This window comes from Podarcis cretensis (genome assembly GCF_951804945.1).
Source record: "Podarcis cretensis genome assembly, chromosome: 4".
NCBI classification, from domain to species: Eukaryota; Metazoa; Chordata; class Lepidosauria; order Squamata; family Lacertidae; genus Podarcis; species Podarcis cretensis.
The window spans coordinates 79033549-79052077 of NC_137173.1; the positions used below are offsets into that span (position 1 = coordinate 79033549).

Sequence of the window (18529 nt, forward strand, 5' to 3'; positions counted from 1 at the left end):
TTGGCCGAGGGAGCCGGCATACAGCTTCCGGGTCATGTGGCCAGCATGACTAAGCCATTTCTGGAGAACCAGAGCAGCGCACGGAAACGCCGTTTAGCTTCCCGTTGGAACGGTACCTATTTATCTACTGGCACTTTGACGTGCTTTCGAACTGCTAGGTTGGCAGGAGCAGGGACTGAGCAACGGGAGCTCACCCCCTCGCAGGGATTCGAACCGTCGACTTTCTGTTCGGCAAGTCCTAGGCTCTGTGGTTTAACCCACAGCGCCACCCGCGTCCCTAATACGATGGATACTCTGTCTAAAACTACAAATCCAAACACACCAGCAACCACCTGAATAAAAAGCTTGTGGGCCACTGGTCCCCATTGACCACAGTTTGGGAATCCCCTGGAGGCAGGGGAGAGGGACAAAAGACAAGGAGGTATAGCACCTTATCCATCACCTCTCTCCTCCCCTTGATATGTAATCTTTAGGAAGCACTGCTGGACACGTTAACAGTTCCCAGCAATGATGAAAGCTGGGGCCTGTTATTTAAAATCAAAGCAGAATTCCCCAGGATTTCTGGTTCAGTTCTAGGAGGAGTTGCGACATACGGAAAACAATACAAGTATGCAGATGTTCAAGTGCCTTACTTGGGAATTAATGATGCGCATGGTTGTTTTATTTCCGACATCTTTCTCATATCCATTTGTTGGAGCAGAGTTGAATCGCAAGACGGCATCGTGGGAGTCTATAAAGTCAGAGGAAAGGACATTCAGGTGAGTAACTGACAAGAGTCATTGTGTAGTACAATCATCTGCATGTTTACTTGGAAGTAAGCATCGACCCCTTCCTGCTGGGCTCCAAGAACCACTGTAGTCAGCGCACATGAAGGGAGCAAAAGTGAGGGAATAAAATGAGAAGCATCAGTGACAAGAAACACAGGCTCTTCGCAAGCAAGCTGTGAGCAACTTCTGCTGAGAACTGATTTCCTGTGTGGTATCTTGGCACTTGGACAAGGAATGAATGTGTAAAGAACACAGTAGGTGCAGGAGTCAAAATATGGTTGGTTTTTGTTTTGTTTTCTTGAGAGAGAGGTTCGCTGTTATTTACACTCGGATGAAAGCCCCTCTCCCCTAAACCACTTTCCATAAAATATTCTCATGAAAACTGAGGGGTAGGGGCAAGTTTCTGCTGCTTTTGTGGTGGTGATTTTTTAAAAGAATGGATTTGAAAATTTAAGTGCAGTGCTGGCCACATTAAGCAGGTTGGTACAGCACAAGAAGCAAGGATTATTTTTTTTCTGGAGAATCCTGAGCCTGTACAGAAGGCAGAGGACTCAGTTCCAAACTGATGCAGAGGTCTGGTTCCCTCTCTGATAAATAAAAGGAAAAATGTTTGGCGGATGAAAAAATGAAGCTCTTTTACACCCCAATTGCTCTTATAGGGTTCATTTATGCCTGCACTAGTTGTAGGAGCAGTCCAGTTTTTACTGCGGTTCTGTTTTACCCTAGATTTGCTGTTTTCCAAATGTTCATTCCAATCTTGCTGGACTCCCGTGGGTTGTTTCATCTCCCCACATTTTTTGTGTGTTTTGCTTGACCCTGTTGGAAAGATCCTTAGACACACCACTCTGGATTGGGGGCTATGGGGAAACGCTGTGGTGTTCTGGAATCAAATTAGATGGGAGTTAAAATAAGGAAGGGGTCTAGAAATCAGTATGTTTGAAAAGACTCTCCTCCCTGAAAGAGAGGGGAGTGGTTGTGGGCGGGAGCCTGAACACCGCCCCTAGCAGGGGGCGTAGCCCCCTGCCTCTAGCTCACCTGGCTGGCGCTCACGACCCCCTGGTGGCCGTCCAACCAGGTGCCGTGGGGGGGGCGTGTCTAGCAGCCTTGATGCTGCAGCGTCAGCCTCTCCCCGGCCTCATTTCTCTTCGTCGTCCTAGGCGAGTCACCCACCCTCCACTCCCATTGAGTTAGGGCTTAGGTCATTGGCCTTGCTATGGACCTTAGGTTGGTCGCCCCGGTTGCACGGGGGGCCTGGTAGGAGTTTTTCCATTTGGCATTAGGCTTTTTGGTTTTTTCGCCTACCTCGTAGCAATCGTTACAACTTTTGTGGTATTGGTGGGTAGGTTAGGCATTGGAATAATGTGCTGTGGTGTGTCGAAGTGCTAGGTGTGGCCATCGCCTATGCCTTCAATGTTTTGGGGTATTCCGTTAAAGGAATCTGGCGGTCGTGTATTCTGTCCGATGCCTGCTTGGCGTTAGGCCATGGCATGAGCCTCGGTGACAGCAGGGGTGAGCCTATAGTTGGATTAGCATCAACAGGTGATGAACCCCTGGTGAATAAACCCACTTGTTTCGCGATCCAATGCCTAAGCCAATACCTTTTCACTGCTGTAATCAATAAAGTTGTGGCCTTTTCTAGCCCATTAACCTTATATCACGTGTCCCTGTGTCTTCTTTTCACATCGCGGTGGTCGGGTCCTCGAACCACAATTGCTTTATTACTAATTGCTTAATTAGTACTTGCTTTGTCAATCACTCCACATTCTTTTTTCTGATTTGAATTGCCTGGTACTTTCTTCTATTTTGAATTGCTGGTGTTTTGCAAATTGCTTTGAGCACATCAATTGCTTCCCATTCATTATATATCAATAACGTTCAGATTTTTGGGTATTGAATTACAAGAGGATCTGTCCTGGAGTGTCAACACAAGGGGGCTTGTGAAGAAGGCGCAGCAGAGACTGTACTTTTTGAGAATCTTAAGGAAAAACCATCTTCCGCAGAAACTGCTGCTTGCCTTCTATCACTGTGCCATTGAGAGCGTGCTCACTTATGTCTTATGTGTGTGGTACGGAAGCTGTACTACCCAGGACAGGATGGGGTTGTGCAGAGTTGTGAAGGCAGCAGAGAGCATTGTTGGCTGCCCACTCTCCACCTTAGAGCAGATTTATGCCACAAGGTGCCATAGGAAGGCACTGGACATAGTAAAAGATCCATCGCATCCTGGTCACTGTCTCTTCGAGCTCCTGCCGTCGGGACGGAGATAGAGGACGATGAAGACAAGAACGAGCCGTCTCAAGAACAGCTTCTTCTCCAGAGCGATCTCGGCCCTGAATGGGAAACCTGGACTTTGAAAGTCATCTAATCTTCCTTGCTGTATTATACTGTATTGTTTTAATTAGTGTTTTTATAGTTGTTCTGATTTTGTGTGGAGTGCCCTACCTGGGTGGATGGAGCAGCCAAGTAATTTTTGTTGTCCCCGAGAGGGGGCAATGACAATAAAGATATTATTATTATTATTATTAAAGTGTTTAATTTCTTTCATTCACAGTCTGAGTCTGTGGTCCTTCTCACTGACTATGCTTCTCCCTTGCCCACCTACTGAGTTGCAGAAGTGCAAGCTGGAACCCTAGATGAAGAGCAGCTTCTTGCTGCATTCATTGGTACCGATTTCTTAAAAGATTATTATTATTATTTACAAGTGCAATCTCTGGGTGGAATTCTATGTAAGTCCCACTGAAACAAAATGGACATGCAAAGTCTTGCATTCTAAATAATAGTATCTGAAGATCAGCGGTGAATGCAAACATAACATTGCTCTGCTACAACAATGGGGAAAAAACTCTTGACTGCAGGCCATTGTAGACAAGCTCACCTGCCCTACACCTGATGTCAGGTGTGGGCCAGGTAAAAGAGGTTTGGCCAGACACCGACCATCAGTTTATGGCTGGGTCTTCAAAAGCCCTGTGCATAGTGATTCACAAGACCCAACCATCAGCTGATTGCTGTCATTTTGCAGGCTGTGACTTTGTCTGCTGTTTGATTTCAAACCTCGTGGGCAAAAACATGTCACCTAATGTTACTGTAACATCATGTGATTGGTAGGTGCTGCAGTCCCACTCAACTGTCAAACTTGGTTCTAGAATGGGGGGAATAACATTGTATTCTGTTGGTCAGGTCCAGTTCCTTGCCCCTCCTCTACTGTGACACATAACAGTGCCATGCTTGCAAGGACAATAAATGGTAATATCTACTTGCAAATTGGTTTCCAGCAGCGTTCGATATTCGCCAGGCGCTGGCTATCGGCCACTTGCAACCAAGTGATGATTCCTAGGTGCCACGATGGGCACTTGATGTCTCCACCATCTGGAAGGGCATGCTTGGGGATCCTTGGATCATGCCTGTTTTCACACACTAGCAACACATCCTGTAGAATTCTATCCAATCAGAATGAATTTCAGGAACCAAAAAGTTATATTGAAAAATATGACTTTTCAGCCGTCTGGTCCTAAAATGGCAACTAGGCATTCTGTTTAGGCAACTGTAACCCTGGTTTAAGGAGCCATTTGGAACATAGCTTATATATCTGAATTTCTAATGCTGGTCACCAGTCTACCTTTCTTCCTTTAGCACATTTGCAATTTGATAACTTCTACTTTAGACGCAATGTTGTTAGAAAATTCTAAACTGTGAATAACCACAACAAATCCAAAGTTTCCTGCAGACCAAGTGCTAGCAGATGTTACATCTACAGTTAAAAAAACCCGTATAAAATGGCATTACTCTTAACTTCAGTATTACATTCCGTTTCAGATTTATGATACGGACGTTTGAGAAACGATCCTGGAAAACCACCTCAGGTTACAAGAACACCATGTCCTCGAATTGTATCGTAAAAAAACAACAATGCTATTCGGCTTAAAACAGCTCACTATAAAAGCATCTGGACTCTCAGAAAAAGTATTCAAGCCTGCTGCATATATCCCTTTTTGTAAAAACCACACTTTCAACGCTCAGAAGTAAAACCTAAATATCGCATTTCTAACACAAAAACAGAAGGGGGCGCCAAAAGTCTACTGGTACATCTGGAGATCCAAGACTTGTCATGTCTTGGTTTGCTCTGCCCTGCTAGTTAACCAGGCTGTGTTCATTTGAAGATCTCAAGGACCCATCATCAGTTGACCCCTGCCCACTTTCAGCCCATATTTTTTTTTAAAAAAATACTGCTTCATGTTACAATCCTTGGATCCCGGACCTATGATCACGCTTCCTGAGAGTGTCGCACTGCAGAACAGTCACTATCAACCAGTGAAGCAAGTATTAAAGCAGGACTTATTCTTACCAAATGGCATTGTTTGATAACCCCAGACTTTTATCTTCTTTCCACTGATAAGAGTCTGGCCACTACTACAGGCATAGTTTACATTCTGTTTTTCGACCTCCAAGTGCAGAGTGGGGGAATCCATTTTCAGGTTTCTAGGTAGTGTGAAAATACAGTGGTACCTCTGGTTGCGGATGGGAGCTACGGTTGGATCCTGAGGTTTTCGCAATCAGAGGTGCCTGTTCTGTGCATGTGCACAGCACAGTAGAGCACTTCTGCGCATGCGGCGAAACCCGGACAAATACTTCCGGGTTTACCACATGCGTATCCCGAAGGATACATAACCAGAGGTGCTCGTAAGTAGAGGTACCACTGTATCCCCAATAATTCCAGATCATCCTGGTGTTTCCCACTGCCAGCAATCTAGATGCCCTAGATACTCTGGGGGTTTACACCTACGACCCTTCCTGCACAATGCACAACAACTTCATAGTTAACTGACAGGCTTCAGTCAAGGGTGAGACACTTTTGCACCCTGAGGGCCCCATTTCCTTCTGGAAAATCTTCCAAGAGCCAGATAATGGGTGGGTGGAGCCAAAGGTGAAAGTGGGTGGCGCAACAAATGCAAATGCTAACTTTGTACTGTAAGGTAAAGGTAAAGGGACCCCTGACCATTAGGTCCAGTCGTGACCGACTCTGGGGTTGCGGCGCTGATCTCGCTTTATTGGCCAAGGGAGCCAGCGTACAGCTTATGGGTCATGTGGCCTGCATGACTAAGCCGCTTCTGGCGCACCAGAGCAGCGCACAGAAACGCCGTTTACCTTTCCGCCGGAGTGGTACCTATTTATCTACTTGCACTTTGACGTGCTTTCGAACTGCTAGGTTGGCAGGAGCAGGGACCGAGCAATGGGCGCTCACCCCGTCACGGGGATTCGAACCGCCGACCTTCTGATCGGCAAGTCCCAGGCTCTGTGGTTTCACCCACACCTACTTTGTACAGTAGGCTAGCTCAAATCCCCCTCTGTGTTCTCCATTTAGACCAGCAGGAGGCTTTATCAGAGTTCAATGCCAGGGAAAGAACACCCTCAGGTGTGAAGCAGGGTGCCTTATTTCAGACTGAGTGAAACAGATGATTCAATGAATAAGAACATAAGAAGAATTAAAGGAAGCTTGTGTGCAGGTGGGACGAGAAGAGCTGGTCTCCCCCCCACCCCACCCCTTTCTGATGCTCTCTATCCCCAATGGCTAGGGTGGCAGTGACAACAGCTCACTCCCCAAAGCAGGAAGTCCTCAGGGGTCATCACCAGGGTCAGCAAAGGAAGGGAAAGAGTGGCAAGTCTATGAAAGAAACAGAAGAGTGGCAAGAGGGAGCTGGGGTGGAAGAAACAGGTGCTGTGTGCCTTGTGATTCCCTCAGAGGAGTTACAGCCAAACACTATAACCCGAGACTGCTGAGGTGAATGTGCAAGAAAAATGTGCTTTGAGCTATTGAAATATACCACATAAATACTACATCATATTATTATTATTATTATTACTACTACTACTGCGATCATCAACAACAAGCTGGAGGCACATAAACGAAGCATTAAGAGAGGGTACTGAGTGACACATGAAGTCTCTGGAATTTTTAAAACGCATCTTGATGTGGGAGGGGGGTGAGGTTGACAATAACCACGAATATTTCTTTTGTCAAACGAACGAAAGCCGAGGCTTTCCTAGAACAGAACAAGAAAGCAGAACAAAAGTCAGGCTGCCATGAGGTGAACATGACAGCACGCATTCTCATAATGCCTTATAAATTGTTGGCAGAGTCATGACGGCTTCACATTTACACCCGTTTAGCTTATGGCAAATGCGGCAGGGCAGTCGTTGTGGAGCATCTCACTGCAATAGGCTCTCCCTCCCTCCAGAATCCCCCTAGCAACAGATCCAGGCTCCTACATGAAGAGAAGGGAAGTCCATTGTTAATATATGCATCTGTGTTAAGCGAACGGGGCTGGGGCAGAATGTCGCTGATCCGTAGGATTTAGTGAAATAGGAGCAGTTGGACACAAAAACGAGCCCAGGATAAACACTTTGTTCTTTTATTCTGGGTTAAATCAATCAATCAAGACTAGGCATCACCCTGAGACGCCAGACCTCTCAATCATTAGCATGGCTACGTATGACTCACTGTTCCACATGCAAGGTTGCAGTGAGAAGGTGGGAAGGGGGAATCTGCCATTTACTCTGGTTGTGCATGCAAATAAGCGTTTAAAATGTAACAAGGTTGCCTCCAGATTGTCAATATTTTGCAGGAGGGATTCAGCTGGAAAATAAAATTTGTGCAATTAAAGTGCTCCGCCACTCCAAAAAAACAACACTTTTTTTAAAACAAACAAACAAAGAGTAGTAGTAGCAGCAGCAGCAGCAGCAGCAGCAGCAGCAACAACAACAACAGTAAACTGGCTTTTTGCTGTTGGGAACACGGCGGGGAGAATTATAAAAAAGAGTGGAATAAATGACCAATTGATGGGAATACTTATAACCTCTTTGCATGCAAATCAGAATAAATTATCAAGAAAGAGCAGGCATTGCTTAACCTTTGAAAAAGCTTTGTGCAAGCAAATGATGAATACTCGACAAGAAGGGCGCCTAGAGGAACATTATTTTCTTAGTAAGCAAAACTAGGTCAACTAGGGAGAGGGAGAGGTGACCTTGAAGTACTGTGGGTGGGCAACTGGAGAGTTCCATAACTACAATGTATGGCACACTGAGTGACCCCTAAAACTGGGTATATGGGAGACAAAAATGTTACTTCTTATGGCATCAAAAGGTCACTGATTCGGAGGTATCTCGGCCTTTTCGCAAGGTAAAGGTCAACATGCCTTCTAAAAACCCTTAAAACAAACAAACAAAGCAGCTTCTTCGATACTGTACTCGTAGTTTGGTAGAAAGCGGAAGACGGACAACGGCACTTTAAAACACAAACTAGAAAAAGGAAATATTTTGCTTCATTATCTGTGAGGAAAAGGCAGGGGAGAGAACCTGTGGAGTTCTCACACCTAAGAGGTTTTCAAACTAGTGGGATTATTATCCTTCAAAACTGGAAGCTACCCTGACTGGAAGCTACCAGGACAGCTTTGGCAAATGTTCTGAGCAGGAAGCCTATTAAAGTAGTTGGATAATGAAAATAGTTCTACTTCATCATAAGAGATTTAAAGGGAAACCTATCTGGATATGAAAATATGAATGGCTCTAGAGGATTAACCCAGAGTTCATTTTAAAGAATCTGTGGGAAGAACATTGTTTTGTTATTCAGGAACTGAAGTGACAAAACATTTCTTCCCTTTTCCTCCTTAGCCACAGTCTACATCTAACAGATCACACTCAGGATGGAACACAGGCGTGTTGATTAGGGGTGCATTCAGATATAGCGTTTATTACGTGAGTTTTCCTGACTATAACGCTAGCTCTCCTGTCCCATTTTCTAACCTTCATTTCACACAGCAGTGTCTGTTGCATAGGGACATGAATGGCACAGTGGTCTAAACCACTGAGCCTCTTAAGCTTGCCGATCGCAAGGTTGGCAGTTCGAATCTGTGCAACAGGGTAAGCTCCCGTTGCTTTGTCCCTGCCAACCTAGCAGTTCAAGAGAATTCAACTGGACTTAACCATCCAGGGGTCCTTTACCTTCTTTATGGAACTGCGGCTTTTTGACCAATATACTGCAGTGTCACACTCAATTTAAATCACACCAATGAGCTTGGCTTCACCTTTATTTGATGACCCCTGGGATTTAGTATGATGGGTGTGTGAGAGAAAAAACTTATCTCTATCCACACTCTCAGCACAACCTTTTATAGCTCTATCAGTCCACCCATACTTACCACTTCTAAACTAAAAAGTTTCAAATATTGTAAAGGTTTCACATGGGGAAAGGTTCTACCAATAAGATGGAAAGGGACATTTTCTAGATAAAAAAATAAACTAAAAATCTGTGGAAATTTTTCCATTTCTTAAAGTAACGATGAATAGATGCTAACTGTAAATAAATCATTAGGCAAGTTCGGCAGTTTTGATTTTGTCTATTGAATACAAGTAAAATAAAAGAGCTAAATTAGATTATTCTGTAGGGCATCAGAACATTTCCTTATGCAAATTACTCTAGTTTACATATGCAAAATTTCTAAAAACCAACATCACTAGTTGCTCAAACCCTTGATCAAATTGGGTTGCCCTTCTCTGTACTTTTCCCAGCTCTACAATATGCTTTTGAGGTGTGGCAACCAGAACTGTATGAAGCATTCCACGTGCGGCCATGCCACAGATTTATCTAACAGCATTATGATGGGGCAGATTAATTTTTAATGCCTTTCCCAATCTCTAACATGAAAACTTACTCTTTCCACAGATGCCACACACATCAACACAGACATTTTCAGTGAGTTATCCATTGCAACCCAAAAGTCTCGTTCCTGGACAGTCAACCAGTTCAGATCCCACTTGCATAAATGTAAAAAATACCGTATTTTTTGCTCTATAAGACGCACCAGACCACAAGATGCACCTAGTTTTTGGAGGAGGAAAAAATGAAAAAAAAAAATCTGAATCTCAGAAGCCAGAACAGCAAGAGGGATCGTTGCGCAGTGAAAGCAGCAATCCCTCTTGCTGTTCTGGCTTCTGGGATAGCTGCGCAGCCTGCATTCGCTCCATAAGACGCACACACATTTCCCCTTACTTCTTAGGAGGGAAAAAGTGAGTCTTATAGAGCAAAAAATACAGTACCACCGGCTAAAAGCAACTGAAGTTCCTGCCTTCAAGCACTAGGTGGCCCTAATCCTATCTAGGTATAGTGCAGATTTAGAATTTCTTGCATTATTTTACACTTGCTCACAATTAACCCTGTTTGTCGTTTTTTTTTAATGCCTGCTCCCTCCTAATACTCTGCAAACTTGGCCACCTCACTGCTCAACCCTAACTCCATGTCATTTAGGAACAAGTTAAAGAGCACATCCTTGGGAAAATCCCATTTCTTATACCCCTCCAGTACGAGAACTGCCCATTTATTCCTACTCTCTGCTTCCTCTTCCAGTTACTGATCCATAAGAGAACCTGTCTTCTTATCCCACGACTGCTAAGCTCACTCAGGAGCCTTGGGTGAAGGATTTTACTAACATCTTCTTGAAACGCCAAGCACACAATCTAGTTAATTTATAGAATACACTGCCATAAGAGACACTGATGGTCACTAGCTCAGGTGACTTGAAAAGGTCGGTGGTCAAATTAATGGGGGATTAAGTCCATCATTGGCTACAAATCATGCTGGCTATATGTGGCTCCCAGCTTCAAAGGAAGTATGCCTCTGCATACCATTTTCTGGAGAATGAGTGAGGAGGGCTATTGGGCTCCTGGCCTGCTTGTGAGCTTCCTAAGAGACATCTATTGGCCAACAAGGGGAACAAGCTGATAGGCCTTGATCTCACCTATCAGGGCTCTATGTTATTATGGACAGTCCTGGTCCACATGTGCATGGTTTTGCACATTTTGTCGAGATCCTTCCACTCACCTATTTCATCCCCGAGAGAAGAGTTCAGGATGGAACCAGCGGACATGACGACAGCACAGCTACCAAACCCACGTGGGTACAGCTTGCTCAGAGAAACTTTGGGGACCCTCCTTTCCCATCCGAGGATAGAAAAGGGAGCTTCTTTGCCATCGATGGTCCTGACGTCCACACGTGCCTTGAGCTCACAGAGGAGTTGCTCTGAAGTCAACTTGAGGTTTCGCTTCCCTTTGAAGTGCACCCTATGCTTATTAGTATCCAGGTAACCTTTCCTTGCTTTCTGTAGGCGAGGGAGGAGCATCTTAGAGGAGACGTTCCCTTTCCAAAGCCTGTAGAGGAAAGATTTCGACATTGTGGAATATACTCCATCCCATTCATTGGACTCTTCAAACATCTGGCCTCTCCTGTGTCTTGCATGTCTTTTCTTTTTCTTCCTTTGAGGGAGCCAATTATCCTGCAAGGCATTGCTCTTCTGATCCGCCCCCTCTGCTGAGACTAATCTCCCTATTCTCTGAATACTGCTCTGTGACCGACGCTGACCAGCAGCAAATAAATAATCACCAGACCTTTGATAGAAAGCACTTTTTGATTTTCTTCCTAATTGGGGAGGGAAAAATTCCTCTTCACTTTCAAAGCCATCGTCTAGGTCAGCCCATTTTTTAACGCTCCCAGTCCCCAATTTGAGTGAACCCGAGACATCTTTGCTGAGAAGCAGATCATTCTCATCAGCTGTATCAGAGAAGGACGGGTCGTGCATGGCCCCCATGATAGCTCTCTGCTTGCCTTGAATGGGCAAAAGCCTTTTAGTCTCAGTGTAGGAGAAGGAGCTTGGAACTGCTTCAGCCGTGTTGCTATCTGTGAAATAGATGAAGATAACCAGGAACAGGAGACCCCACGCGAATATTCCAAACAGCATGAGTTGTTTCCATTGCTTCAAGTTAGGTTTCATGGCAACTCTGTGCCTATTCTGCCGTATGCTAAAGGCCCAGTGAAGGAGCATCAAACCTGGAATAAGAAGATTCAGTATTAGCAAAGAACGTCTCTCAAGGTAGGACAGAAACAAACAACTCTAAGGTCAATGATAATGTGTCGAAAACTATGCAACGTAGGAACACTTATCAGTAGGTAAATTGTTTTCCTCAACAACAGATATCACACCTAGGATATTTATGGCATAATGTCAATTTTTCAGGGCAACACAGCATAATGTCCCTCTTTAAGCACATTTTGCATGCTGCTCTGCAAACCACAGCCAAATCAACTAATGCTGAACTAAAATTTATATTGACAAGTGACAATCAGCTTCAAACTTTCAAACAAGGGTATACACACACACACTTATGCATACATTTATGGAACTGAAGGGCCCATGCAAATCTTTACTATTCCACATGAGACATGTGTCCACAGTGCTCTGCAGGTTTAAGACATTTTATCACAGTGGGGTTTTGACTCATTTGTAGAAGTTATACAAATGGCAGAATTCAAGGGCTAAAACAGGTCTGAAGAAAATCTATTTTAGTCTCATCAAGACGGAATACTGTATATCTCAGAACAGTTAACATATCTAGCACAGTCCCCATGCAGGTTCTTTTCTGAATTTCAGATTGAAGGCAAGAGCACGTTAATAGGCACAGCTATGAATAAAAAAAATTCCCTGGTTCAAATTTTAGTCCAGAATTTCAGTCACCAAGGTAGCTTTATGCAAGCCATTGTCTCAATTTGCAATTTAGGGATTAAACCATCCTGCGTCTCAGGGATGTTGAAAGTGTTATGCCAAAGAAGCACATAAAGAAAGGAATATAAATGTTAACTATTATTAGGAGTTGGGTTTTTTATGACAATTCTGGTATCCTAAATAAGTGGCAGTGTGGCAGTCATGCTTCCTTAAGACTCCCAAGAATCGACCGCATGATTCTTAGCTTGCATTAAAACAAAGGATATTCTCTAGTGAAAATACTGTGCTGCTGAAGGAGCTTTCATCCTCCTTTGATCCTATTCAAGTGGCTGACTGCAGCCCCTGTGTCACAACTCCCATTGTTTTGCAACAGAAGGCACTTTTAATGTCTCTAAACTAGGCCTCCTATTTATTACAAGAGGGGAGCTGAGTGGAAGAAGAGTCTTTATCCTTTTCAAACTTTCCTCTCTTTCAGGACTTTGTATTGTCAAGGTTCTCCATTGCTAAGAAAAAGCATATAAAGAGACACAGCTATGAGGTCAGGACGGTTCAAGTTGATGTTCTACGTTAGGCACTGTTATGTTAAATAGGCCCTTTTCTTCCCTCAAGAGAAAGGGAGGGAGGATATTGCAGCTTTTCAATTGGAAGTTCGTCTCAGGGTTAGCAGGGGTTGTGAATTCTGTGGCCAGACATTCCCATGGTGTTGGGAATTCAAACTTGATGGGAAAACTCTGCAACCTAGGTGGAAAAAGTTCTGGTGGTATGAGGAATTAAAGAACCTTTCCAGCATAAAGCAAAGGAAGTTTCTCTTCAAAGCACAGACACACTGCATTGCAGCTGTTATGTGGCTTTTAATACTTCCCCATCATATAATTAGAACCCTTTCTTTGAACTAGAGACTGCCAGGAGTTACTCTCTGCCACTGCTTTTTGAGAACGCAACTGATCTTAGAAGAAAAATAAAATTTACATGATACAGTTACACCTGGACATCCCTGCACAAGTTAAGAGAGGAAGAGGTGTATTTCATCAGTGAGTTCAGGCAGAGATGAGAGATTGTTAAAAAGGCGTTATTCTGTGACATTGAGGCACATGCCTGGGCACACATTTTGGAGCTGTACCATGCAGAAGGCAATTGCCTCCAGTGCAAAACAGAGCATTTAAGTAAATTTTCTGCCTTCCTTTTAATCGCATATCCATGCAACAGCTGATCTGTGTTTGCCCATCTCATGTAGGTGTGCAGATCATCTAAAAGCAACTGATTTGAGAAAGCTGATAAAAAATAGAAAACTGAAAGAACAGAAGGGAAAGCAGACAGAAATTATGAAACAAGCTAGAAATCAACACGATATACGCTTCAGGTTTGCACAGACTGAGTGTTACAAAAGGTCAACTCTCCGTTTCGGTGCCATATAAAGGAACAATTCGCAGCCAACATTCATGCACAAGCAGCATAATTCACTCTGAGTTCTCTAATACATTGCTAGCACTATGCAGTTCGATACTGCCATTTGTATTGAACCTTCGCCCCATGGTACTGCTTTGTTTTGTTTTTGTTATTATTCGACACAGCATTAATTTTTCTTTTGAAATAACTTTTAGCAAACGGTTATAAAAGAGCATCCAGTTACAAACCGGGATCTGATTTATAAAAGCACAATCCAAAAAGTACCAGTCGTTTTTCCTCAAACCTAACATAGCAGAAACCTCAAGGCAAACCCAAAACAAATCCCTCAAGCCAGTGGAGGGTGGTCCATTGGGGTGAATGGGGTGCTGCCCCAATAATCTTAGCCAGCCCACACCTGGCTGCTTTTGTGCTTAAAAACTAGCCCATGGGGTGATTCTGCCCATCAGCTTCCTCCAGTCTCAGGGGGAATGGGTACAAAACTATTTCATTTCTAAAATCCCTGTTCACATGTAAGTATTCATCACTTGCAGACCGCATCATCCGGTAATGATCTACATGTATCAAAAACCACAGAGAGGTTTCATATCATCGCAAACTCCCCCCCCCAAAAAAGTGGGGCCAGTTCACAGCCTGTGAGTCAGTGTGAGTAATTGGAGGATCAGAGAGGAACACAGCAATTCTAACCCGTCTGGGAGCAGAGTGGTGAGTCCACTGTAGCATCTGAAGCCCTGCCAGTTCTAAAAGCCAGCACAGAAGGTGGGCTTTATTTTATCAGGCCCTTTGGGACATCCCTGGGGCTATGGATCCAGCAGATCGAAAGCCAGCAGAAACCCACCACACCCCACTTCACAGATTTCCACAGGTGGGATCTCCCCACATGGCTTGGCAAAGCCTCAACAGTGGAGGAGGAGCTTTCTCACCAGGTTGACGGTGACTCTGTCAATTACTAATCCCCTCCAGCACTCAGATCAGGAGGTTAGGACTGCAAGTGCTCAACATGCATCTGTGATTCAGCCCTTCTTCAGGAAGCAGGCCAGCAGGCAACACCATGTGAGCATGAGAGTTCTGCTAGCCAAGGAGATGAGCTAAATTTTCAAATAAAAAACTATGAGACCAATCCACCAGAAAGTTATGCTGCAACGAATAGGAGTGATGCAAATGTATCATTGTGGTACAAGAGGTTCAAGGGAATTCCTTTCCAAGTAAACCTTTTCCAACAAGGGAATCACCTCTGTGGTATTTGAGTATATATATATATACAAAACTACTTTTGTGTTCTCTGGCAAGTACTGTTCCATCAACATGAAATCTTGAAATTGCACGAGTTATTATTACCGACATGGAATCCTGGCTCCTGAAATCCAAATGCTGAATTTTGCAACCAACAATCATCCCTAGGATTCCACTGCAAGTTGCACTGATCAAATGTCTCTGGATATTTGCCAAATTTTGGAGTCCGAAGCAGACCGCCAACCCACCACAAAACAAATAATCTCCTGTTTTAAAAACCGAAAGACACAATCATATCAGGATCCAATAGCTATAAGAATCAGGCATGCATGTAAATTATGGTATATATACGCCATTGAGGCTTCTTCCTCCTCATACTGGCATTAAAGCCATCTGTGTACCTTTAAGACACTGTGTCATCTGCCCTAAAGCTGCCACAGGTAAATATGTCTGCAGGAGAGGAACTATTGTCTAACCCTTTACCCCAACTTCTGTACCCCAACTTCTCAATAGAAAAGAAAATCCTCTATCACACAACCCATCAGGTATTTGTCCACATGTATTTGAAATGTTAACAGTAGTGTTATTAAGCACTCCGTTGTTGAAAGGCAACACAAGTGAATTGGCACAGCGAGACTATTAATTTGGGAGTACAAGCAAGAAACTGTTAAGCCATTTTCTGATCTCCTATGGAACTGATTTCTCTCAGCCTACTTCATTCAATTTAGAGGAGCAGATGAATTGAAAAACTGCCGCTCAAAGCAGCACGTTCCTCTGCTCTGACATCATGTGTAACTGTGCATGACTGCAGGAGTATTCTATGGTATATTACAACCAGAAATGGCTGCTGGGAGAAGGAGTTATTGGTAATGAATGAACCATTCAACGTCAGAAACGGCCTATAGCAGCGTTTTTACGAACTGCATTAATCACACCTGCACAAATGAGTGTGCATAGCTTGGGATGGATTTTGTGTTTGACTCCAGACACCGTATTTAAAGAAACATAATAAACAGCAAAAATGAGGAGTTTTAAAACATTTTGACAGGATAAATAAATCTGTGGTCTCAGAAAGTTATGTGTACCTCTGTGACTGGGTGCAAGACGTGGCCATTAGAAATAAGATATTATAGCCCCTTACAAAGTTTCACACTCCATATGCAATAACTCATTTTATATCTGCTCTCAGCATGATTAGAATAAAGGTTTCTTTTCTTTGCTATACAAATATTTGCTCTTGCTACATTACTCTGCATCAACAGAGGTAACCGCAGCTGAGAGCAACAAACGAAATTGCTTTCCAAGACAAAATTTCTAAGGTTTCCAGCCACGAGAGCACTGGAAATCATCATTCCAAAAGTTACATACCAGCAGTTACAAAGTTTTAGTCATTAATTCAAACAAATTCTGCTAAGTCTTCTAAATGGAAGATAAATTTTTTTGCTTACAGAATACAACTGTGGTGCAGTGATGGAGAGTTGGGTTAAGATATGGAACACACATCTGCCATATATACAGCACTCACTGGGCAAGTCATTGTCAACCTCTACTTCCCATCTGTAAAATGGGAATCGGAAGATAAGAAGCTGCAGTATAGCAAGTCAGGCCATTGCTCTCTCCAGCTTGCTACTGTCTACACCAGAGCTTTCCAAACTGTGGGTCGCGACACATTAGTGTGTTGGCTTCAGTGTGTAGTTGTGTCACGCAAACACTCCCCGCGCTCCTCCCGGGGCTGGAAAGAAGGGGTTAGTTCAGGCACAGGCAAACTCCAGCCCTCCAGATGTTTGGGACTACAACTCCCATCATCCCTAGCTAATAGGACCAGTGGTCATGGATGATGGGAATTGTAGTCCCAAACATCTGGAGGGCCAGAGTTTGCCTATGTCTGGGTTAGTATGTCTGGTTTGCTAGTAAAACTGAATTACTGTGTCACTAAATGATGCATGTCTAAAATGTGTGTCACCAGCATAAAAAGTTTGGAAAGCTGTGGTCTACACTGACTGCTGGCAACAGCTTTCCAGGGTTCATTAACAGCCTGATCTGAAGATGGCAGGGATTGAGCTTGCATATATTCCAGGGGCTCCTTTTTTAAGTGGGACATTCTGGATTGACAGAAGGCTCCCCAGCTTCTGATCCCCATCTCAGATGTCCCATATTGGATCCCATGCTCTGGCTGTGCCAAACCGCCAGACCGAAAGACGTGTGTTTTTGGGTTCCATGCTGTGGCGCAAGTTTGTTTGCTCACAACAGAGCGTGGGTTGAAAAAAACGGAAGTGAAACTTACCTTGACCTGTGCATCACCACTCTTCTTCCTCCTTAACCTATTAATCTTAACCTGTTAATGCTGATTCAACTTTGTATGCCCTGAATTCACAGTATTTTAAACAGTCAAGTACTGCTGTTTCTTAAGTCTGCACTTTCAAAGGTTGGTTGAAAACTTAATAATAATAATAATAAATTATTTATATCCCGCCCTTCCGCAGCCAAAGCCAGGCTCAGAGCGGCTAACAACAGTAAAATAATACAACATTCTAAAATCATTTCATTATAAAATTAATTCAAATCAAGCCACTGGCAACCATTGGGCCAGAGCTCCATGAAGATTGCCGAGGGAGGGAGTCAGGCTGTGCCCTGGCCAAAGGCCTGGTGGAACAGCTCTGTCTTGCAGGCCCTGCAGAAAGATGTCAAGTCCCGCAGGGCCCTAGTCTCTTGTGACAGAGCGTTCCAACAGATCAGAGCCACAGCCGAAAAAGCCCTGGCTCCTAACCTCTCTGTGGCCCGACACCTCCAAGATGTTTTTGTTTGAAGACCATAAGTTCCTCTGTGGAACTTAATTTTGAACATGGTGCAACCCTGGGATTTCTCCCCCTCTGCCCTCCCAGGGAACTGCTCATACCCACTGTGCTTGAACAGAGTGTCCTTACTTCACCACTAAGGCTCAAGGAACAAAGATTCAGGGTCATGTGGCCAAAGACACCTCATTCCCCCCCCCCCCTTATAGAAATCTAAGCATCATTGCTAGCACACATACTAGATAGTTAGCTCCGCTGAACACAGGGGGACTTGCATCCAAAGAAACATACAGAGGACTGCACTGCTAGCGCTGGTATTCTCTAGAATAAAACTGCTAAGTACACATAAATTGTACCAAATATTTTAAATATCAGCTCAGTTCCTTTTCTCTTTGTACCTTTTAGTCCTTCTGCTGTTCAACAGGTTCCTGGTGGCTCATAAAGCAATATAAGATTAATCAGATACTTGCTTTGGAGTTAATTCTGGAAAATATTATTTCAAAGTTTAATATTCTCTTCTAATCCTCTTTGCCTTACTCGCATTAGTGTGCCTTCAGACAAATATTATAATAAAAGCTTTAGTATCTCAATTGCAATAATACAGGATTTAGAATTGTCGCTAATATCTAATAGTGATGCTTATGTCACACAGTCTGTTGTGTTAATGTTTCAGACCTTGCACTCTAGTGAACTTTCAGATGACTAAGTAAATAATAATATATCAGTGAAAAACAGATGCTTACTACTGTAGCTTTGATTATATATATATCATGCTTTTGGTAGGGCTGCT

At 43.7% G+C, this 18529-nt stretch overlaps 1 protein-coding gene across 14 annotated transcripts in view; it reads right to left on the reverse strand.

The window, feature by feature from the left end:
- ST6GAL2 (ST6 beta-galactoside alpha-2,6-sialyltransferase 2) overlaps positions 1-18529 on the reverse strand; it is an 81980-nt gene that overhangs the window by 29511 nt on the left and 33940 nt on the right. For 10 of the 14 annotated variants that reach the window (XM_079972743.1, XM_079972734.1, XM_079972740.1 and 7 more), the window contains 2 exons: positions 10636-11637; positions 633-730 (listed from right to left, as the gene is read on the reverse strand). In XM_079972743.1, coding sequence (XP_079828869.1) covers positions 633-730; positions 10636-11632 — 1095 coding nt within the window. In that variant the 5' untranslated portion in view covers positions 11633-11637. Of the gene's footprint in view, positions 1-632; positions 731-10635; positions 11638-11980; positions 12165-12322; positions 12515-12592; positions 12615-18137; positions 18223-18529 lie in introns of those variants that run through there. The other 4 variants (XM_079972744.1, XM_079972733.1, XM_079972732.1 and 1 more) reach the window with 4 other exon arrangements.